Source organism: Cynocephalus volans, chromosome 11 (assembly GCF_027409185.1).
Source record: "Cynocephalus volans isolate mCynVol1 chromosome 11, mCynVol1.pri, whole genome shotgun sequence".
Lineage (NCBI taxonomy): Eukaryota > Metazoa > Chordata > Mammalia > Dermoptera > Cynocephalidae > Cynocephalus > Cynocephalus volans.
The window spans coordinates 86996835-87021539 of NC_084470.1; the positions used below are offsets into that span (position 1 = coordinate 86996835).

At 39.2% G+C, this 24705-nt stretch overlaps 1 protein-coding gene across 1 annotated transcript; it reads left to right on the top strand.

Annotated features, from left to right (window-relative positions):
* The first annotated feature begins 66 nt into the window (after positions 1-66).
* Positions 67-11500, top strand: LOC134391007 (histone-lysine N-methyltransferase SETMAR). The gene is given in 4 exon segments (XM_063114855.1): positions 67-218; positions 9970-10756; positions 10794-10832; positions 10835-11500. Coding segments are annotated over 4 exon segments (1041 nt in total). The 5' UTR covers positions 67-101; the 3' UTR covers positions 10933-11500.
* The last annotated feature ends 13205 nt before the right edge of the window (positions 11501-24705 follow it).

Genomic DNA, 24705 nt, shown 5'->3' on the forward strand with positions numbered 1-24705 from the left:
TCCCAGCACCCTCTGCGAGGCTAGAGACCTTCAGGCCCGCAGGCGCGGCGCGAGGCACGTAGAGGTTCGCGGAAGCGCTGGAGAAGGGGTGGCCTTTCGTAATGGCAGCGTCTGAGGAGGAGCCTGAGGCCCCGACCGAGCAGCTCGACGTCGCGCGCGGCCTGGAGAACTTGCCTGTGAGCGCGTGGCCCCCGGGGGCGAGGCCGGCGCCCTTCCAGGTAGGGGGCGGGGCGGGGCGCCGCTAGAGGTGGGCGCGGCCCCCACGTGGCGGTTCTTCTCCAGGCGACTCTCCGGTGGCAGGCGGTCTCCCAGCCAGCCTCTCGCCCTTTTTTCTTACCCTGTCGCACAGCTGTTGGCACGCGGGAATAGCTCCGAGATGCACAGGCTTCGGTCTTTTTCTGTTAACCCGCCATGATGACCTGAGCAAGGGTCTTACCCTCTTCTAGACTGGCATTCTCTGAAGTACAGAACTGGAGGCTTCGTGAGGTCCCTTGGAAAGACTCCTGACAAGCTAGCTTTTTGTCCAAATTCTGTCCTCAAAACTGAATGAGGGATGGGACACGTCACTTACCTCTGGTCTCAGATGTCTGATATGTAAGATAAGGCGTTGGGCATATTAATGGATCTCAATGTAGTGTCATGGTTAAAAACAGCCCCTAGAGTCAGACTTGGCTGAGGTCTCCCTCATGCTGTGAGCTCTTAGGCAAATATAAATTAGCTTCGATTAAGAGTCCTCCAGTGTACAGTTTAAATAATAGTACCTCTCTTTCAGTTTGCCTTGAGAATTACAAGTAAAATACAATTCCTGGTTCGCTATAAGAACTATATAAATGTTCACTTGCTGTTATTATCTCAAAGCCCTTTCTGCTGTAACTTTCTCTCGCCCCTGACCTGGGCCTGAAAGTTGCCCAAGGAAGAAGGAATGACAGTAGAACAAACCAAAAGCAAGGACATTAAAGTGGAAAAAGCACTGGACTTTGAGGTTGGAGAGCTAGGTTCAGGGATTAGCCATTTTATCCACTTCTCAGAGCCTGAGTTTCTTCTTCTGCAAAATGAAAATAATGATTTAAACATTTATAGCCCTTTTTACTTTATCAATATTGAACCCTGTTTGCCCTTTTTCCTTCCTAGGGTCGTTGTGAGTCTTAAATAAGATAGATTCAATGGCCATTTTCAAAGAGTAGAGCACGATATTGATGTTAGAAATGGTTATTATTCCCTCAAACTACCTTTGGCAGTCTATGATTAATAATACACTTGGCTGGCACCATATGAAACACCGGTCCCTCTTATTCAAGACCTGAATGCCTGATCTGGGGCCGGCCCCGTGGCTCACTCGGGAGAGTGCAGCGCTGGTAGCACCGAGGCCGCGGGTTCAGATCCTATATGGGGATGGCCAGTGCGCTCACTGGCTGAGCGTGGTGCAGACAACACCGTGCCAAGGGTTGTGATCCCCTTACCGGTCAAAAGAAGAAAAAAAAACAAAAACACTGGTATGTAGTTTGTCAATTCAACAAATAATAATGTGCCAAGCAACGTGTTAGGCTAGCCTTAGAAGATAAAATGGTAAAGTATATGATTCTTGCCCTTGAGCTTACAAGAGAATATAGAAAGCACTTGGTTGTCATCTTTTTTTTCTGACCTAGAGGTATCTAACATGAACAAAAAATACCGCTGTTATAGTCCATTCTTTAATTAAAGTATTTATTGAAAACTAAATGTATGCAAGGTGGTGGGTTGGGCTGCAGAGAATACAAGGGACAGAAAAACATACTCCCTGCCCTCAAAGCGTTTTCAACTGAGTCATCTTATGAGTGGTTTTAGCAAAGTATTTGTGGTGTTAGACAAAACAATTTTTTTGTGTGTGTGGATTCTGTAAATCTATTTCCAATCTTGAGTCATATTTTTCTTTGCCATATTCAGGAACAATCTGTAAAACTATTTTCGTAATATATTTATTTAAATGGATTCAATTTAAGTATTAACCTTTTTAAAGAACAAACTAAGTTGTATAAGTATCTCCTCTAGAACCATCTTAATCATTAATACTCATAAAATCATAGGGCTCGATGTACTGGTTATATTTTTCAAAGTGCACATTAAAATAAGTACCCATCTTAAAGAAAAAGGGGAAGGAAGGAGACAGGAGGAAGCCTTGTGATCGATCCTTAGACCTAGTGATGATGTGCCTAAATTAAAATCAGGAGACTAAAACTCGATCCCTAGCTACTTGTGTATAGGCACAACTCTGAATAGAGTTAGAGTTACAAAAAGATGACAAGATCCCTTCCTCAAAGAGCTCATAGTCTTACCAAGAAGATAAGACATGCTTGAAACATTTAAATGACAAGCCTAAAAGGGCCTTCAAATAATATTCTTCTGTATATTCATAGAGCACAAAACCACTCTTACAAAAAGTCAAAATATCCTGCTTGCTCCAAACCCTACCTTCACAGGCATATGCACAAATAAGAATTAAGGCATGGCAAACTCAAGGTAAAAATAACTTTGTGTCTGGTTTGGGGGTACTGCGTGAAAAGGCAAAAAGAACATTGGTTCAGGTTGGAAACAAGCACATCAAAATGTCACCAGTGTTGAAAGCCAAGTAAGAAATAAACCAGCTGATTTTCTTGAGCTCAGAGTAGGATCTAACCATTTTTTAGGTTTCTGAAACCTGCTTCAAACATTTTTAAGATCTCAACTGGACCTGGCTGAGAATTATCTAGCTTAGTCTCCTAATAGCTGCTTGGAGCAAAAACAGACTTATGAGGCTCGAGGTCAAGTACAAAGAGCCTTTAGCTGAGGTTTCAACACAACCAAAAAAGGAATGAAGATCTTCACAACACTTCTTTAAAATTCAGAATTGAGGCCCAGGCTTTAAGCCCAGAATATTATATGGTGTCATACTTAAGTTTCTGGGGCTTCAATAGAGAATGTAACTCAGAGAAGGCAAACTTCTAGTTAAAGATTATCAGAAGCTGCAATCAAGCAATCAAAAAATACTTCTTGATATCTGCACCCAGCCTGGCAATGACAGAGCCACTGCTGGAAGCCCCCTGGCCTCCCCTGTGGGAATGAGGGGGGTGCCACAGGCCTCAATCCTACCCCTCCTCCTCCTTCTTCCATCCCATTTCCTTCCCCTTTCCTCTCTCCTCCCTCCCAACTGCTCTGCAACAACATCCTAGAATGTAAAAAATAATATTAATAAAATTACATTAAAATAAATAAATAAGATACTTCTTGAGCACCTGCTCTGTGCCTAGTACTATGGAGAGGAACCCCACCTCCATCACCTCACCCCAAACCTCATGACCATGCCTTTCCTTGAGACATATTTGTTAGAAAGACAGGACCTACACATTTCACACAGTTAGAGAGCCCTACAATCTATGCCATTTAGATCCCAAAGTTCATGCTGTTAACGGTAAATGCAGGTCTAGTTCAGAGAAGGGAGAGATTATTGTGGACAAGAATAGCCGAGGAAGTATATTTGCTCTTCAGCATGCTGTCTCCTGTTTCCTTTTTGGCTTCTTGGGTAATCATGGTTTACAAAAAAAATTTCTCTTACGTTTTCTGTTAAAAAACTTGAAATATCCACCCAGTGTTTAAAGGATCTAGTGTCTAGTGCATCATTTTGCACTGATAGTTTTATATTTATTCCCAGCTCTTGCTTAAGCAATTCTGTGCTTTGAAACTTCAAGAAAAAGTAAAGCTTATGTTGCAACAATGCAAGAAATGATAAAAATTCCATTCTCCATGTCCTCCTTTATATTTTTCTGGTCGATTGTTCCTAATCCCAGCACAAGCATGTAACAGGCAATAAGGCAATATTTGTTGATGAATGAATAAAATCTGGGCTGGGTCACCTTTTGGCTTTTCCCCACTAAAGATAAGTAAGTAGTGGAGGATAGGAAAATAATTATGTGGTTTGGTTTGAATACGTTTGAACCTAGGAAGTTTAACTTCACAACCTGTTTTCTTCATCACCCTACTGTGCTGCCTGCTGTGTTTGTACTTTAGCTGCTGGCACTGAAGTGTTCAGTATTCTTATTCTTATTGAACACTTATGTGCCCAGCCACTAAAGTAAGATAAGATTTTTATTTGGATTCTTTCATTTTTTCCTTCACAGTAACCTACGAGATAAGGAAATGTTTACAGAGACTAAATGAAATGGCACTGTATTCAGTGCCAGGTACTTAATACTTTTAAAATACTAGCTTCCCTTGCTTCTTCTAGATATTATTTTTAGACATTGTAGGTAAAACTTCATATATTTCTGGCAAATTACTTAAAGTTCATGATAACCACCGCCAAGTGTTGGTATTATCTCTCTTATAGTTGCTGACCAAAAGCTTAGCAAGTCACTTGCCCAAAGTGACATTGCTAATAAGAGCCTGACTGTGTATGTGTCTTCTTTAGAGATGTTCTGCACTAAGAAGCACTAAGAAGGTCTCCCCTGCTTGGCCAGTGTCCCAGGCCACAGTCACAGAGTTTTTCTGTCTAGCCTCCTGCACACTTTGCTCCAGTCTCACCTCCCAATTGGAAACCTCATTGCTTACTGGCCATTTACATCTTTGACTAAATTTTCCAGTCAGTTTTTGGAACGATTCTCAGCTTTCACCCTGGATGTATCAGTCAGAACTCATTTGTTTGTAAGAACCATAAGCATAACACAAACTGGCTCCAGCAAAAAGGGAGGGAATTGCCTCATGTAACAGAAAAGTTCAAAAGTGGTTACGATAGGCAAGTCTGGATCCAAGAACTAACAATGTCATTAGATATTTCTTTCTACCACTTTCCCCTTCGCATCCCTGACTCCCCTTCTGTGGCTGGCTGCACACTCGGTAAGTCTTACCTATGTGATAGAAGTGGGGAATGCCAAGCAAACTCTATACTTTAGCAACTCTAGCAGAGAGAAAATGCCTCTTCTCATTGTTTCAGCAGAAGTCCCAGAATTATATTTCATTGGTCTGACTTAGGTCATAAGCCCATCCGTGAACCAAACCCTGTTGAAAATAGCAAGTGATGTTCTGTTTAGCCAGGTGTAGGTCTGTGCCCAACTGAGACCCCAATCCAAATCACTGAGACAAGAGAGAGGAGGGTTCCCCTGGGAAAAGTTGGGGTGCTGTTATCAGAAGAACAGGAGTGGATGCTGGGAAGGTAAAAACATATGTCCACTATGGCTGCATCCTCAAGCTTTGATCTCTCCTTAGCTTAGAGTAGGCAAAAACAACCCTCAGGGTAAAAACTTTTTGTATCAGCTTGGCCCAGGGCTCTGTACCAGGAAGTAGGGTACAGACTATGGAAAGAGTGATACAAATTGGAAGCACTGAAATTTAAACTCAGGTCAGTTTACTCCCAATTTGTAATACACTTTCCATAGTTTTCAAGTACGCAAAGTTCAACAGTTTGCCTGGCATATGAATATTTGAACAGAATGAACTCAGATTATTTCTGAAAATAATAAATAACTTTTCAATGTGTAGTTTAATATCTGAAAAGATAGAAAGTTATATAATCATATGTTAAATTAGACTAAGGTTTTCAAAGGATTATTCTTGAGTATAGTCATTTCTCTAAATCAGGTAAAATATCTTTCTGGAATGGTATTTTACTGAACTTTTATGGAGGAGGAAATGGAGACACATGAAAATAAAATGATTTGCAATGATTTTTGTTAACAGAGTCAATAATTACATCCATCAAGGAAAAACAATTCTCTTTAAACAGGAAATTTACCCAGAAGCCTCTATTATCCTTTCGAAGTTATCCTCAGCTCATTTGGAATTAGCTATGATTTGTAATCTAATTCCCTAAAGGATCTTAGATTGAGCATCAGGTTTAATTTCAGAATTAAAAATATGTATATCACTAGATTCTCCAAAATCTTTTTTTTTTTTTTTTTTTTTAATTTGTGAGTAAAACTAAGTAAAGCTGTTTTTCAATGAGACATAAAATGCTCTCCTGGCTAGAAAACTGCAGTAAGCCAGACTAGATCTTAAAAGGAGTTATCTGTATAGAAAAAAATCACCTAAGAATTTCGTGATTTATGTAGTACATTAAAAATATATGTACCTGTAAGAACAAATCAATTTAAAAGAATTATTTATGAAAAGTTTAACAAAGAGATAGTAAAATCTTCATTTTACAAGTACTTCTTAAAATATATCAATAACTACATTCAATGCTGAATCTTTAAAAAGCTGGAAGTAGACTCTATATAAGACAGCACTCATTGAATTTGACTGATGGGGCAGCTTTTTCTAAGCAATCCTTTATCCTTTTAGGACATCCCTGCTAAGCTAAACAAAACAACACAAACAGAAGCTATTTCCATTCCCCACCCCCAATCACTTTTTAAACAGAAGGTTGGTCTTCCCTCACAGATACTCCCACTCATCCTCCTTATCTTTCACAAGAGGATTTCAATCCTTCCCCCCAGTTGAGCATTTTTTAAAGTATAGGATTTTGCAGTTAACTGCATAGCTCCATGGAGGCCCCCACAGGGAGTATAACTACATGCTATTCAATTCCTTTCTAAAACTTGGCCGGGAGACATAATATTAATGGAGGATTGACTGAAAGATATGCTGTATGAACAAGGAGTCAGGGATGCTCTAGGTACTCTAAAATCCCCAAACGAAAGGCCCTGCAACTGGTGCCTTGCAGAGCTGCTTTTACCCACCTGTGCTCTGGTGACATGCCAGCAGCCTTTACTGAGGGTCAGAATAAAAAACAGCCCATGAAACTGCTTCCTGTAAAAAAAATTGTTTAGAAGCACACATTGGTAAAATTTCTATCTAGTTTTAATACTGGAAAAAGTCAATGCTTCTTCTGAACAGTGAGATTGTTCCTTACAGACAGTGCAGGTCATGCATGTAATCATATATCTTTGAAGTGGCTGCTCTCACGCAGAGCCAGATGTCCAGTCTACTAATTAATGCATCTGAATTCACTGAACTGGCTTGCTCTTATTTCCTCCTTCACCTTCCTCTTCTTACCTACTGTTTGCTAATCTTACCTATTTGTAAGTCTCTTTAAGTCCTTTTTGGAACAAGGCAGGTATGAGTAAAAGGATTAGATATCATATGAGCAAGAATTATTCTATACATATAGAAATATGCTGGGCTCACAAGAGAAACTTTTACCTTCAGGGTTTGAAAAATATGTTTCATGATGCCAGTGAGGGTATAACCAGAGATCAGGTTTCAGGTAGATTAACCACATAGAGATTTTCTTTTTCTTTTTTTTCAGTGGCTGACTGGTATGGGGATCCAAACCCTTCACCTTGGTGGTAAGCACCATGCTCTCCCAAGTGAGCCACCAGCCAGCCCCACACAGAGATTTTCGTTTTAGGACTGGCTTCTTCTTCCATAACATTTGATAAATGTGATGTTTTGAAAATACAGGCACATTTAAAAGACTGAAAAAGTTTTTATAGTATTCCTTCTCATTTAATAAGAACAGCATTTCTTTACATGTATACAATGCATCTATGATGAATTTAATTATCTATTAATATCTAACAAATACCATTTTTGGAATTCTGTCTGCAGTGATTTATTTATCATTTTTTACTTTTTCATTCCTAAAAATTATCTGAAGTAACTCACAATAAAAATACACATGTGCATGTGTATTATCAGACAAAGGTAAAGGAGATCAAAATCTAAGGATAAAACACTTAACTGCATTCAGCCACTAAATTCAACACTGATTTTTCTGTCATCCAAATCTAAGAGGGAAACAAGTTACAAATCTTTTAATTTCTGATATAAGAGGAAAACATCTATTTCTTATTGTTATCCTTATACCTACAATAAAACCATAAAATTTTAAATCTAAATATTGATTTTTTAAATTGGAGAGATATTTTATTTAAAAAAAATTTTATCATAACATAATTGATTGTACATATCTGTGAGGTACAGTGTTGACTGTCAATACCTGTATGCAATATGTGATGCTCAAATCAGGATAATTACTATATTTATCATTAACAGTGTAATCATTTTTTGTGGCCCTTTATCAATTTCTCACTTATCCCCCCTCCCCTTTCCCTTCGTCTTTCCATCCTCTGTGGCCTCTGTTCCATTCTCTCCTTTTGAAATTTCAACGAATTATTGATTATTGTATCTTTCTTTCTTTTCTTTCTTTATTTCATTCAGTATTTCTCTTTCTGTGCCTGGCTTTTCATTCTTTTTTATGTCAGTAATATTCCATTGTGTATATATATCATATTTTCCTTATCTAGTTGTCCAATGATGAACAATTAGGTTGGTTCTAACTCTTGGCTATTGTAAATAGAGCTGTGATAAACATGGGAATGCATGTATCCCTTCGACATGATGATTTACATTCCTTTGGGTATATACCCAGTAGTGGGATTGCTGGATCGTGTGGTAGTTCTATCTGTGGTTGTTTGAGAAACCTCCATACAGTTTTCCATAATGTCTACACTAATTTACAGTCCCACCAACAGTGTAGGAAGGCTCCATCTTCTCAGCATCCTCGCCAGCGTTTGTTAATTTCTGTCTTTTGATAATGGCCAGTCTAACTGGCATGAGATGATATCTCAATGTGGTTTTGATTTGCATTTCCCTGATGCTTAGTGATGTTGAGCATTTTTTTCATGTGAATGTTGGCCATTTGTATATCTTCCTTTGAGAAATTCCCTTTTAGCTCCTTTGCCCATTTTTTAATCAAGTTACTTGTTTTTTTACTGTTGTTTGAGTTCTTTGTATATTCTGGATATTAATCCCTTGTTGGGTGCATGGTTTGCACATATTTTCTCCCATTCTGTAGGTTGTCTTTTCACTCTGTTAATTGTTTCTTTTGCTGTGCAGAAGCTTTTTAGTTTGATATAATCCCATTTGTTTATTTTTTCTTTTGTTGCCTATGCTTTTGGGGTCTTATTCATAAACTCTTCACTCAGGCCTACTTCCTGAAGTGTTTCCTCTGTGTTTTCTTTCAGTAGTTTTATACTTCAATCCATTTTGAGTTGATTTTGGTATGTAACGAGAGGTACAGGTCTAGTTTCATTTTTCTACATGTGGAAGTCCAGTTTTCCCAGCACCATTTATTGAAAAGGCAGTCTTTCCCCCAACGTGTGTTCATGTTGCCTTTGTCAAAGATCAATTGGCTATAAGTTTGTGGGTTGATTTCTGAGTTCTGTGTTCTGTTCCATTGGTCCAAGTGTCTGTTTTTATGCCAGTACCATGCTGTTTTGGTTACTATAGCTTTGTAGTATAATTTGAAGCCAGGTAGTGTTATGCCTCTGGCTTTTTTGTTGTTGTTGTTCAGGATTGCTTTCCCTATTTAGGTCTTTTGTTGTTCCATATGAATGTTAGGATTGTTTTTTCTGTTTCTGTGAAGAATGTCATTGGTATTTTGATGGGGATTGCATTGAATCTGTAGATTGCTTTAGGTAGTGTAGACATTTTCACAATGTTAATTCTTCTAATCAAGAGGATAGAATGTCTTTTTTGTGTCCTCTTTAATTTCTTTCAGCAGTGATTTATAGTTCTTATTGTAGAGATCTTTTACCTCCTTGATTAAATTGATTCTTAGGTATTTAATTTTTTGGTGACTATTGTAAATGGGCTTACTTTCTTGATTTCTTTTTCTGCTAGCTCATTATTGGAGTAAACAAACACTACTGATTTTTGCCTGTTGGTTTTGTTGATCCACAAAAGAATTTCAGGAAAATTGATACTTCAACTTTCCTGAAATTTTTACCAGCTCTGAGTTTTTTGGTAGAGTTTTTAGGTTTTTCTATATATAGGATCATGTCATCTGCAAACTAGAGAGATCTTTTCAAACAATATTTTAGTATATTGTGTTTTGTCAGTTCTATTTTGTCCTGTTTTTATGTATGTAGGAATTAGGAAGTGTCTCAGCCAAACGCTGCTTGAAATATATGTGAAATATATGACATGGCATGCTAACAGTATTTATATTTTTTGCAGTATACTCCTGATCATGTAGTTGGACCCGGAGCAGGCATTGATCCCAGTCAGATATCCTTTCCTGGATGCATTTGTGTCAAAACTCCCTGCCTTCCTGACACTTGCTCCTGTCTCCGCCATGAAGAGAACTATGATGACAATTCATGCCTTAGAGATATAGGAGCAGAAGCAAAGTATGCTGAGCCTGTTTTTGAATGTAATGTGCTGTGCCAGTGCAGTGACCACTGCAGAAACAGAGTGGTTCAGAGGGGTCTGCAGTTCAACCTCCAGGTGTTCAAGACGGATAAAAAAGGCTGGGGACTTCGTACCCTGGAATTTATACCAAAAGGAAGGTTTGTCTGTGAATATGCTGGTGAAGTTTTAGGATTCTCTGAAGTACAAAGAAGAATTCACTTACAAACAATTTATGACTCGAATTACATTATAGCCATCAGAGAACATATTTATAATGGGCAAGTAATGGAAACATTTGTTGACCCTACCTATATAGGAAATATTGGAAGATTTCTTAATCATTCTTGTGAGCCAAACCTGTTGATGATTCCTGTCCGTATTGACTCAATGGTACCTAAGTTGGCACTCTTTGCAGCCAAAGACATTTTGCCAGAAGAAGAACTCTCATATGATTATTCAGGAAGATTTCTTAATCTAATGGATGATGAAAACAAAGAAAGGTTAGATAATGGGAAACTAAGAAAACCTTGTTACTGTGGTGCCAAATTGTGTACTACTTTCCTGCCTTATGACAGTTCACTGTACTGCCCCTTAGAAAGGCCAGATATCAATTAGGAAGGAAATTCCCACCCACTGGCTTCTCTCAGTGAGTGGGAATGAGAGGAAACCAAGCATGTGTGGCTCCCTTCCTACAAGCCACTTACCCTCAAGGTAAGTCTGCCCTGTAGTAAGCAGCTTGACCCTCCCTACAGGGAAGGCCAGTGGTTGTCTAGCTTTGCCCTTGCCTAGTTGCATAAGTTTAACTCAGGAATGTGGCAGAGACTGCGAGCTGTCCATCAATATCCTTTCTCCCCTTCTGTAATAGAATTCTCAATTTTACCTGGGTATATGACTATCCCGAATACTCACTTTCCTAGTTAGATGTGGCTAAGTGACTATGGTCTAGCTAATGGGATATAAGCAAAAATGGCCTGTCCTTAAATAGAGATATCCTGCCCTTCTCCTCATCTTTCTTCCTATTGGCTGGAATGTATACATGATGATGGGAGCTGGAGCAGCCATCTCAGATCCCAAGATGGCCTGGAAAAAGGAAGCCATGCCTAGCAAATCAACAAAATAGAAAGGAGTCTGAGTGTTTGATACTGTAGAACATTCAACCAGTCCTAATCTAACACCTCTTGACTTTCAAGTGAAAAAAATAGTCTCTCCTTGGTTTAAGCCACTGTTACTGTGAGTTTTCTAGCACTCACACCAAACCTCATCATGATGATCCAAGAAAACTCTTGTGTCTGCATATCTAAGCCCTGCTTTCCAGCCAATTTTATCAGTAATAAAGCTGATATTTTGATTTCTGTCAGTCTGACTCCTGCATCTTATTTTTCAAATAAGATCTTGCTTGTTTTAAAGTATGGATCAAGGAAAAAGCAAGATAATTATCACCTGCTAAAACACTAATAATAACAATGGTGAAAAATGTAACCATGAGAATGACTTCCATGTCATAACCAAAAGTCATCAAAGGAAACACATTGTAAAATTTTCACTATTTATTTGGCTGTACTTTAAAGCTTGTGAAGTTATGCTTCAAAACTTCAAACAGCCTCATTTCTTCATGTATTAACAACACAAAAATAACCTTGTCAACACCACAGAAGGAGAAGTGAATTCTGTAATCCCATTTAAACTTATAGAGTGGCAAATATCTCTACCTTAAAGCAAGGATTTTGCAAAAAATATAGTTATTATGAAGGTTTACTATACATTTTGAAAGCTAAAATAATTATTTGGGCATCCGTAGTATTATTTAATAAATTTAATTTCTTCTCTGGTACATTTAAACCCTACCACTAGGAGGCCCTGCACTTTAGAAGTTATATCATAGAGATCCATATTATATATAATATTCTATTCCTATATGATATTATAAATGTGTTAGTGGTACACTTTAAATGAGTGAAATGGGTGGTATGTGAATCATATCTCAATAAAGCTGTTTTTTTTTTTTAAGTATGTTAGGGTTTACATACTCATGTAATATTATCAGGATCGGTTCCTTATAAGTGAAAGATACTAGAGTGCACATAAAATGCCCGAAACTACAAATGTGTGATGTCAAAATTTTCCTCCAAACTAATCATTTCTCCTTCCCAACTTTCCTCTGTTACTTTGATTTCTCTGAAGCAGCACTGCTTTTTGTGCAACAGCTTGTATCCCTCACTCCAAAATGGCCTTTCTCCTCCTCACAAGCTCTTCTAATAACTGACCCACTTCAGAAGCAATAAGGAAGTGGTCAGAAGGAAAATGATTAGCTCACTGTTTAATTCTGCAGATACTCCTTCCTACTTCTTTTCGCCCTTTGTCTATTGAATATCAGATATACTCACAGAGGACAATCTTCCATTCAAAGACATGACACCACCAGCACTCTCCATCTTGGTGCCTCTGCCAGAGACAGAACTGACTAAATACAGATCCTTGGAATTTTTTGTCCTCATGCACTAGTTTATTCTTAAGTAGCACATACTCCTGAAAATCAGATTCCTAAGATAAGTCAAAGAATCTTTATTCCAAGTCTTTTCTGAGCACTGAGTTAACTGCATTTGCTTTTTTGCTGTATGCTTAAGAATGTTGACACTTCTACTTTTGAGATACTTTTGAGTGAAAACATTAAAAAATATATTTGTGCTTGACTGTCATATAGGTGGAAAGGGTGTGATACCTTTCCTCACCCCTCACAAGGGTCATTGCCGATGCTCCTGTAATGAAAGACAGGTTAACAAAAGAAAAGCATAGCAAATGTTTTTTTTTTTTTTTTTTTTTGTCGTTTTTTCGTGACCGGCACTCAGCCAGTGAGTGCACCGGTCAGTCCTATATAGGATCCGAACCCGCGGCGGGAGCGTCGCCACGCTGCCAGCGCAGCACTCTACCAACTGCGCCACGGGCTCGGCCCATAGCAAATGTATTTAATTGAAGTTTTAGGTGACATGGGAGCCTTCAGAATGAAGACCCAAAGATACAGGGGAAACTACCCATTTTTATGCCTAGGTTTGATGAAGTGTGGACATCCATGTAGAAATATGATTGGACAGAAAGGGTATGATCTAATGCTAATAGACTGCGTGGAGACACCCAGCAGGCCTGTCTATTCAGATTCTTCTTGGGCTCTCTGTTGTAGCACTTTTTCTTCCCGGGTTTGGTCAAGACCTTCTGGAATGAGGGTCTTATGACCTACTGTCAGACAAGAGTAGGTCAGAGAATTTCTTTATGGCCAGCTCCTACACAGAAAAAGGGATGGGGTTAGAGTAATAATTATAGTTTTTATGGCTTGCTTTGGGGAAAAGGGATTCTAGTTTCTATGATCCATCTTGGGGAAGAGGAATGCTGATTTCTATGACTCTCTTCAAGGGAGAATGAGGGGTTAGAAATTTTGCTTGAGGCCTTCCAGTATCCTTTCATTCAAAATACTCAGCATGCCAAAGTGCCATACTTTGGAGTATCATTTTCTGAGCCTCAACTCTACTATCCTATGACAAAATAATATAAGAAAACTTTATAATTATCAATTATAAGATTAGAATTTTAAAAGATGGCATGTATCTTCATGGAATTGAAACATACATAAAATTGACTTTGAAGTAAATTCTACAGACTTTATTAAGAATGTGGAAATATGTACCTTGGAAAACATTTTGGCCCAAGAATAATAAAGATAACGCTTGGAGAACAAAGCTTTTTGTTGCTTTGCGTTGCTTTGCCCCCCATGGATTTGTCACCCCACTTCCCCTGGGTGACAGAGATGCAAAGGATTACTCAAAGCCCATCTCTACTGAGCAGTGAGAGGCCCCAAAGTGGTTAATCTGCCGTAACCCTCAAGCAAGAGGCATCCCTTCCTTGGGAAATTAATGCCAAATTGGGGTTCTCTTCCTGCATTTATTTTCCAGACCAGGAAGTTACAGGAAGAGACATAGATGGGGTTATAGTTTAACAGTATAGGCTGGCAACTCAGTGAAACAAGCCAGATGACATTCCAGTAGAAAATTAAGTGATCTTATCAACACAAGCTTGATCTTAGCAAACATTCCTTCTTAACAGCAATTTCTCAGTATCTTTACATAACAATCAGTAACTAGTCTGTCTTTGAGCCAGCAACCTGCTGTGCCACAATTCTTATCTTGCAACAGAGACTTACAGCCTGAGGAAAATTTCCTGTCCTTGCTAGGTCAATATTTGAAACTGCAAGGCTTTGGAAAAGCAGGCCTTGTGAAGTACATATGCTTTATAGCATATTCCACAGCTTTTCTTAAAAAATCTTTTGAATTTTTTCAAATTACCAATCACAAAATATCAGTGGCTGGTAGATTTTTTTCTCAGCTGAATGGAAATTCTGTCTTAATTTAAATGAATATTCAATGATTATTTCTCTCTCCCTCTTATCCTCAATATTATGGCCAAATACTGGTTTGCTCTGAAGCACAGGGCAGGAATGGGTTCAGGAAATGCAAAGGAGACCAACCTGCATAGAGCAGGATTTTATCTTAAACTCAGGAAGGTCTCATTAAAAAAAAAAAAAAATCTCCAAAAGTGTTTAATTCCCTTGAGTGTTCAAATAGTGAGTTTTCTTTGTGTAGCCTATTCCTAATTACAGCTCAGCCAACTGTCCAGTGTGTTACCACTGAGCAAGTCACTAAAGCTGAGTCTCAGTTTTCTTTGTTGAGAGGATCAAATGAGTAAACACACGTAAAGGGTTTAGAACGATGTCTGAGTGTGCAGTAAGTACTCAATGAATATTAATTGTTATTAGTCTCCAGAACTATCTCTAGGATGTGGCTTAAATTCTCTTCTCATTTCTATCAGGTGTAATTAGGACATAATATCTTTCACTGGCAGATTTAAAAGGGGAAAAATAGAGTCACAAAGAGGCAACCTGATGGATTAGAGCTGAGCAAGAGAGGTTCCTGCCCTGAGTCCCGCATTTTAGAGTGCTGAGGGTTACACACACACACACACACACACACACACACACACACACACACACACACACACACACACACACACACACACACACACACACACACACACACACACACACACGCACACAGAGAGAAGATGTGGATACCAAAACCAGGCAAAGACATTACAAGAAAAGAAAATGAATTCCAATATCCCTTTTGAATATAGATGAAAAAAATCTTCACAAAATGCTAGCAAATCAAATCCAGCAACGTATAGAAAGGGTTATGGACTATGATCAAGTGGGATTTATCCCAGGAAAGCAAGGTTGGTTTAACATACAAAACTCAATAAGTGCAATATATCATGTCAATAGAAGAAAGCACAAAAATGACACAATCATCTCAATAGACACAGAAAAAGCATTTGACAAAATCCATTACTCTTTCATGATTAAAACACTGAACGAACTAGAATTAGGTGAGAACAGGTTGAAGACAACCTGAGAAAGGATATCTATGAAAACTCACAGCTAACATAATTAATGGTGACAGACTGAAAGCTCATTTCCGAAGATCTGGAATAAGACAAGGATGTCTATGTTCACCTCTCCTATTCAACATTGTAGTATGGATTCTAGCCAGGACAATTAGCCAGTTAAGAATTTTAAACTCAAAAATAAGAAAAACAACTCAATTACGATCTGACCGGGCACCTCACCAAGTATACACAGATGGGAAATAAACATGAAAAGGTGCTCAACATCATTTTTCTTTAGGGAATTGCAACTTAAAACAAGTTACCACTTTGCACCCACTAAGATGGTGAAAATCCAAAACACTGCAAATACCAAAAGCTGACAAGGATGTGGAGGAAAAGGGACTCCTCTTCATTGTTCACAGGAGTGCAAAATGGTACAGCCTTTTTTAAAAAGATTGGCACTTTCTTAAAAGGCTAAACATAGTCTTACCATTGATTTAGCAATCATGCTCCTAGGTATTTATCTAACTGATTTGAAAAATTATGTTTTCAAAACCAGAAACAAATGTTTATAGCAGCTTTATTCATAATTGTCTTTTTAAAAACCTTGAAGCAACCAGCATTTCTTCAATAAGTGAGTGGGTACACAAACTGGTACATTCATATGATGGAATATTATTCACTGATATAATGAAATGAGCTGTCCAGCCATAAAAAGAGATGGATGACTCTTAAATGCATACCGCTAAGTGAAAGAAGCAAGTCTGAAAAAGCTACATACTGTGTGATTTCAACTACATAACACTGGAAAAGGCAAAACTATAGACAGTAAAAAGATCAGTGGTGGTTGCCAGGGCTTTGGCGGAGGTAGGGATGAGTAGGTGAAGCTCAGGAGATTTTTAGGTCACTGAAACAATTCTGTATGATATTGCAATGGTGGATACATGACATTATACATTTGCCAAAATCCATAGAACTTTACTGCACAAAGGTTCAAAATTTATGTAGGTAAATTTTTTTAAAAAATTGTTTAGGAGGTCGGGATCACAGAAAGGAATGCAGACAGTGAAAAAATAACTATACTGCAAATGTGTGAAACAAACTCTCTGAAGGGAGTTGGGGGGAAAGGTGCTGACCTAAGTAACTTTGGAAATGAGTGAAGTCAGTGAGATAAAGGCAAAATGAACTGCACATAAGCAATGTACTTTGGTTGATACAAGTTGTTTCCTATGGAGATACAAGTTAATTCTGATATTGTTATACATGTATTCTGGAATTAAATACATAAATAGATGGTAAATGGTGGGTTTCTTACTGTTGGATTGGGAATTTACTGATAAGTAAGGGAAGGTGGCTAGGATAATCCATGTGGTAATGGAAAGTTCAGTATGAAGTCAGGTTTACTTTAATATAGATACAAAAGTTTACATGTAAAGATATTTATAGGTTTGTGTATATATACCAGTTAGTATGCAAACATTATATTTCCTTCTTATCAGCTCAGAGGGCCTGGAAGCAAAGACACACGTAGCAATGAGCATACTTAGCACCCAGATCTTGGTTTTTTAATACCATTCTCCGATAAAGAAACCAAGGCTCCTTGGAGAGATGAGTAACTCTGGAACTGGGGCAGGAAATTAACAGAGACTGGAGTATCTTGCAGTGCCAGGAGGTAAGGAAAGGCTAAAAACAACCACCATCATCACACCACCTACATTGATGGGGGTTTGCCAGAGGTATATAAGAACCAACTGAAGGAGCTTCCCAATGGCCAAATCTGGAATAATTTGAGCAACAAAATAAAGTAGTATTGAATTATAATCCAAAGTATAAAATAAATGTTATGAGTCCATACAAATATAAATAAATGATTGATACATAAATAAATAGGGGAGAAGAGGCAAATCTGCCTTGCAGATGAATTCCAAATGACTTATGTAGATATTTCTGCCTCAAGGAGAGGGCACATAAGTCCCCATTTCTTAAATATGGGCTGTATATAATGACTTATTTCCAAAGAGTACAGTATAGAATGGTTGGGGTAAGAAGAGGTGAAAGTGCAGTGGAGTAGAGTAACTCTACAGTGGGGAAACCTGACAAATTACCTCAGCCAGGTGATCAAGGTCCACATGAACAGTGATAAATCATATTGGTAGTATATATCCTTGATATGATGTGATAAAAATGGCACTGTACCTCTGTGGTCTTCCTCCCCAAAATCTATAACCCCAGTCTAATCATGAGGGGAAAAAAATCAGATAAATTCAAATAGAGGGGCATCCTACAAAATACTTGACCATTAAAATACTTGATCCTCAAAACTGTCATCAAAAACAAGAAAAGTCTGAGAAACTGCCACAGCCAAGAGGAGCCAATGGGGAGATGACAACTAAATGTAATGTGGTGTCCTGGACAGGATTCTAGAACAGAAAATGGTAAAGCTAAGAAAATCTGAATCAACTATGGGCTTTAATTAATAGTGATGTATCAATATTGGTTCACTAGTTATAACAAACATACCATACTAAGTTGAAATGTAATGCAAATGTACCATAACTAATGTTAATAATAGGAAAGTGGGGGGCACACAGGTATATGGGAACTCTGTATTCTCAGTTGTTCTGTAACTCTAAAACTGTTCCATAGAAGTCTTATAAAAGAAAATGCAAAATCTTAAATAATCATTTCTCCAAAGAAGATATACGAATGACCAAAAAACACATGGATAGTGCTTAACATCATGGATAGTTATTCGGAAAATACAAATCAAAACTACAATCAGATACCACTTCACACCCACTAGGATAGTGCTATGATTTGAATGTGTCTCTCAAAGTTCATGTATTGGAAACTTGATCCCCAGTGCAGTGGTGTTAGGAGGTGGGGGTCCAACAAGAGGTGGATTAATGCCATTATCATGGGAGTGGGTTCATTAGAAAAGGGTAAGTTTGCCCCCCTTCCTCTCCCCCTCCCTCTCCCTCTCTGTCCTACCATGTCATGATGGAGCAGGAAGGCCCTTGCCAGATGCAAGAACCTTAATTTTGGACTTCACAACCTCTAGAATCATAAGAAATAAGTTTCTGTAGTTTATAAATTACCCAGACTGTGTGGTATTCTGTTATAACAGCACAAAATGGACTAAGACAAATAGCTATAATCAAAATGACAATTACAAATGTGGAGAAATTGGAAATCTCATATTGCTGATGAGGTTGCAAAATTGTGTAAATACTTTGTAAAGTGGTTTGGCAGTTTCTCAAAACATACATAGAGTAAGCACATGTCCCAGTAACTCCCCTAGGTGTGTACCCAAGATAATTGAAAACATACCTTCAAAAAACTTGTGCGTGAATGTTCCTAATAGTAAAAAAGTGGACACAACCCAAATGTCCAATAACTGATGAGTGAGGAAACAAAATGTGGTATCCAGACAGTGGAATATTATGTGGCCATAAAAAGGAATGAAATACTGAAACATAATAATAACATGGATGAACCTTGAAAACATGATGCTAAGTGAAAGAAGCCAGACACAAATGGTCACATGTTCTGTGATTCAGTTTATATGAAATATCCAGAATAGGCAATCCCATAGAGATATAAAGTAGATTAGCGGTTGCCAGGGGCTGGGGACGTAAGGGAGTATAGAAGGTGACTTTTAATTGCTAATCAGTGCATGGTTTCTTTTGGGGTTGTTGAAATAGTCTAGAATTAGTGGTGATGGTTACACAATTTGTGGCTATACTAAAACGCACTTTAATGGAGTGAATTTTATGTTTCATGAATTATATCTCCATAAACCTGTTACAAGAAAAGGAGGAGGAAGAAGAGGAGGAAAGGAAAGAGGAGGATGAGCACTACCACGTGGGTGCCTCTTCCTTGGAAACTGGTAACCTGTAACTCTGAACATTCATTTCAGGAATAACATTCTTCAAGCCTCAGGAAAGGTTTCTCCACTTGCTTTGTGTCTTCAAAATAAAACATGTTTCTTCCTAAATGCTGTGATCATTCTTGGGTTGGGCCATTACCACCATCAGAGATAGAAACTGCTTTGGAGTGCAAGGAGTGTTTGGACAGCAGAAGTGCTTAGATAAGAAACAAGACAAAGTAATTGTCAGATCCTTCCTCATGAATGCTATAAATTCTTGAATAACAATGTGTAATTTCCTTGTAGCTCAGGGTGCCAATTTTCTTTCTTCTCTTCCTAAGATGAAATGGTTCAGTTTGTGGTTCCAGAGGTACTGATGAACTAGCAAAATATTCATTACAATTGCACATAGAGACTGAGAATTATTTTGCAATATTAAACAATTCATATTACTTTTAAATTTGTGTGTTGAGTTTGGATGGGTTGTGCCCCAAAAACTCATATGGAAATCTGATCCCCAACTGGCAATGTTGGGAGTGGTTTGGGTTATGGAGGTAGATCCCTCACGATCTAACACTGTGTGTGTGTGGTGGGGGGTCATGAGTAAGTTCTCACTCTATTAGTTCCTGCGAGAACTGATTGTTTACAGGATGCTGGCACCTCCTCTTCCTCTCTCTCTTGCTTTCTCTTGCCATGTGATCTGCTTGTACCCACCGGCTGCCTGCCGGTGTAGTAGAAGCAGCCTGAGGCCCGTGCCAGATGCAGCTGTCCCAGAATCGTAAGCCAAATAAACCTCTGTTCTTTATATATTACCCAGTCTTAGGTAATTCTGTTATAGCAACACAAAATGGACTAATACATGTGTATATGAAGAGTGCAGTGTTATAACACCAAGTGCAAGGGTTTGGATCAAAAAAAAATAAAAATTAAAAAGTTTGTCCATATGTGAGTCTAGAAGTTTGATACTGGTTCTTCACTGGATTTAAGAGGTAATGAAAATGACAATATAAGTAATAGTTTCTGTGATGAAATTAAAATATTTTTGTTTTCCGCAATAATAACAATTTATCAAATGTGACCCCCTTACAGTGTTTGAGCATGATATGTAAATTTTTGTTCATCTGTTTTCAACTCTGTCTCAGCAGAGGGAAGCTTTCGCAAGTTGATAATAAAAAACAAAGAACTACGCTGACTCAAGAAAGATGGTCTCATTTAGTATCATTGTAAGCAGGACACCAACTATGTGAAAATCTTGTTTATAACAACACAGTTTATTATTTTACTGAAAGGAAGACAAGAAAAACAAATTTTATGGAAAAAAAATGTATAATTTATGAATCAGACAGTTCATTATTTTATTACTCATCCAAACATCACCAGCTCAGTTGGATGCCCGGGCATGAACAAAGATAATTAAATTTAGTCATATTTGATATTTTGCCAACTTTCAGTCACATAAAAACCATAGCTTTATATGTTTTTCATTATTACAGTTATGAAGATACTCTCATCAAAGTAGGAAGATAACTTGATTTATAACTTTTAAATATTTCTGCATATCGCCCATGGTTCACCCACACACTGCATTCCTTGATCTTCAACAGATAGATACCAGATTTCCACACTATCCTAACTTGCTTTGCAGAAATTCTTCCCAAACTTTTGACTAGTTCAAAATGAATTAATTTTAGTGACTAACTTGTTGACTTTTTTGCCTAATGTTTACTATCACCATCTTTTCAAAAAGAAGCGGTATCTTGACACATAATCTCTTGAAATCTCTCAGCAATTCATGAAATGAAGTCAAGGGAGTTTTATGAACAACATAACACTTACTTGGGAGGTAGTTCTGGTTGAACTGCCTTCTCACCTAAACAATTTATTCATTCATCCAATTCATTCATTCACAAATGTTTGTCAAGTCGTGTGAAGTTGGGTCTCTGAGCTCATAGTTCATTCAGCAAATGTTCCTGAACACATACTATGCTACATTCTGGAGAAATCAAGACCAAAGCAATCTTCATTCTCGAAGTATCCAAAAGGGAAGAACTACAAAAAATTTGAGTGCGAGGGTCTTAATTTAAGATCTGTGCACTATGTGTGTATGTCATCAGGTCTTTGAACCTCTATAATTTAGTGTGTGTGCAAATGTTGGCATTAGTGAGATTGATTGATCTAGTTCCCCTGTTAGACTGTAAGCTTTTGAGGAGTGGGATCAGGTCTTTATTTTGCTCACCAGTGTCTCTCCAGTGCTTAATGGGTATTGTTGAGTAAACAAACTAGTAAATATTAGTGTTGTGGGCCTGACATTATCCTTAGGATCAAGTCGAAATTCTATACTAGGGCATCTTAATGTCTTCCACTGTCCATCTACTTATTCAGCAAAATCCCCCTACTCCCTTCTCATTCTATGATCTAGCCCATCTGGGTAGCTCTCCTGTTCATAACCAGGCCTTAGGATAAGTTTTGCTCATGTTGCTTTCCTCTCTTGGGACACCTCCCATCTCCAATCCTTCACTGCTTGTTAACTTCTTTCCTATCCCTCTTGAAAGCATTAACTTGAAAGAAAGTGAGCCGAGATGACAGGTACCATTCAAGCTTTATTAAAGAAAGAAATCTGCCGGGCTGTACTCAAAATGAAGGACAGCCCAGGGCTGCCCTGAAAATGGTGGACAGCCCCAACAATGGGCTTGCAAGAGTTTATGTTAGCCTTTGGATGCGAAATGTACAGGGGGATGGACCATTAGGTTGATGTAACTGGGTGGAGAACTGCGCCGATGCAGAAGCCGGAAAGCTGTTTCTAACTCAGGAGACTTCTCCTAAAGGGAAGAGGGGAGGGGCTTGGTGCTGGAGTGGAAGAGGAGGCCTGTGGCTATTTTATGCTGGTGCTTATTTGTGCATGATGGCACTGGCCACATCCAAAATCCAACATTCCTGCCTTTTAAGTATAAGAAGAAGAGAAAAGGGGTGAAAGTCTCATTCTTCTGAAGCTACTTCCTGTTGGAGATGGGAGAAGATATGAAAAAAATAAAAGATTTATGTTGGTGGGCAAAACAATTAGGTGGCAGGGTACTGGTTTCATGTGGGGAGGCTGTATTCCTCCAGGGAAGGGTAGCTGATTCTGAGGGGCTGATATCCTCCTCGCAGGAACAATTTGGCGACCTTTTGGTTGCTGAAAGCCTGTATATGTTCCTGCAAGAAGTTAGAGAAACACCAAAAAGAGACAGGGACCAAAAAGTAGGATGAGTCCCAGCACAGTTAGGGGTCCTAGTAGGGGCATAAGCCAGGGTATCCAAGGGTTTAGTGAAATGGTTTAAGTTGTTTTGGATCACCCCGGACTCATTTACATAATAACAGCATCCCTCCCCCAAGAAAAGGCAGGTGCCTCCCTTCTTGACTGTAAGGAAGTAAAGGGCCCGACAGTTCTGTAAAGGGACTGTTGACTGTTGTGAGTGAGGTGACCCGTCACTGGAGAGAGGAGATGCTGTCTATGCTTAGTTCTTCTGAAAGTTTTTGATAGAATTGAGAGGCAGTAGCAAGGCCCACTATGCCAGTTCCAGTTGCAGGAAGGATCCCTGCCCCAGTTAAAAAGTACAATTAGTGCTCTATGGGAGCAGAGGCACTTCCTGAGAGGGGGCGCTGAAGTTAGTCCCAGTCCCATCTCCTTCCCTCCATCTGTCTGGAGGGTGGTGTCAGGCATGTGTTAAAAGAATATGTAGTGTTACGGGGGCAGGCAACAGGAAAATGTAGTTTTACAAAGGAAATATTTTCCAGTTTTAGGGCATGCATGAGGAGTGGGTGAGTGAGTGGTAGCATTTGGTGTTAGGCAGAGTGTGGGCAGGCCCCGCACAATGCTGACAGTCCCCACGGAGGTGAGATTAGAGGAAAGTGAAGAGACGTTTGTGGAAACATTGTGGGCTGCATTGACAGGGAGGGCGGTGACCACAAAAAGTTTCTCACAAAGTGGGAGACAGATGAGTCACTCGGGGACCAGTCTGATTCAATGAGGACTGCATCATCCCTGTGGACCTGGAACCTCCATGTTCTAGGTAAGGGGGAGCATTGAGATAGGAGGAAAAACATGGGAAGGGTGCGAAGGGTTAGGGAGCCAAAAGAATTTAAAGGGCACATTGTCACACTGAAATTGCTATGAAGCAGCCTACCAATAGGAGGTAAAGGAGGGCCAGGAGAAATCTTCCCATAATGTTATAGTGCTCTGGGGCAGCTGCTGCCAACCCTGTAGCAAGTGCTAGAACAGATAGTATAATAGTAGCTCTTGTGTGAGGGACATGAAGCAGGCTGCAAGAGTGAGAGTATAATCGCCGGCAGAAAGATCATCCTTCTTCTGGGATTGGGGGAAGAGCGGAGGTCCTGGAGGTTTTCGGTTTTGTGGGTCCTAAAATGGACGAAGTGTGAGGAGATGTTGGGTTGGGGGTTGAGCAGAGGGACCCTCTGGCTCGGTGTTAACAGATTCTTTGGGTAAAGTCTCAGGTGCTAGTTTTACGAAGGATAAGTGATACCAAGGGGCCTTTCCTAGTACTTTTACTGCCATGGGGGTGGTGAGAAGTACTGTATAAGGCCCTTCCCAACATGGTGAGAGGGGCTTTGGGATTCAGGTTTTAATATACACTTGCTGTCCTGGGCTCAGTTTGAAGTCCAAGAGAGTGTTGGGGAAAGGATGAGGTAATAGAAGGTTGGCCTGTTCCCTAAGATCCCTAATGAGTGAAAGAGTAGGGAGATACTGGCCTAAAGGTGATGAGCTGGAAGGGAGAGGTGTGAGAGTGAAGGGCCTACCTTACATAAGTTCGAGGGGGCTGAGGCCTGTGTGCTTGCAGGGGGCAGCCCATAGGCGAGTGACTGACTGGTGGGTAGGCCAAAACTAGGGATGATTTCTGAGGTGAGAGCATGCGTTACTGCTGTAGCATACTCTGAAGTGCAGGAAAAAGCCTCAAACCAACCTGAAAAGGTATCTACTAAGGTTAGAAGATAGTGTGTCCTTTTGTGGGGAGAGTAATATAAGGGCTGAAGAAGGCGTAGTAGGAGTTCATAGCCTATATGAACTGAATTATGGAAATCTAAAAGGATTTGCTCAGCTTGTGTGGTAGGGAGGACATAGCAACCGGAGAGAGTATACCAGCTGTCCTTTCTATGTGCCCCCAACTATTGGAGGTGTTGTATTTCTTGGAGTGTGTATTGGGATAAGGGTGTAGGGGCCATGAGAAGGACCTGAGCAGGAGAGGAAGAGTGGGGGCCTTGCGATTGAG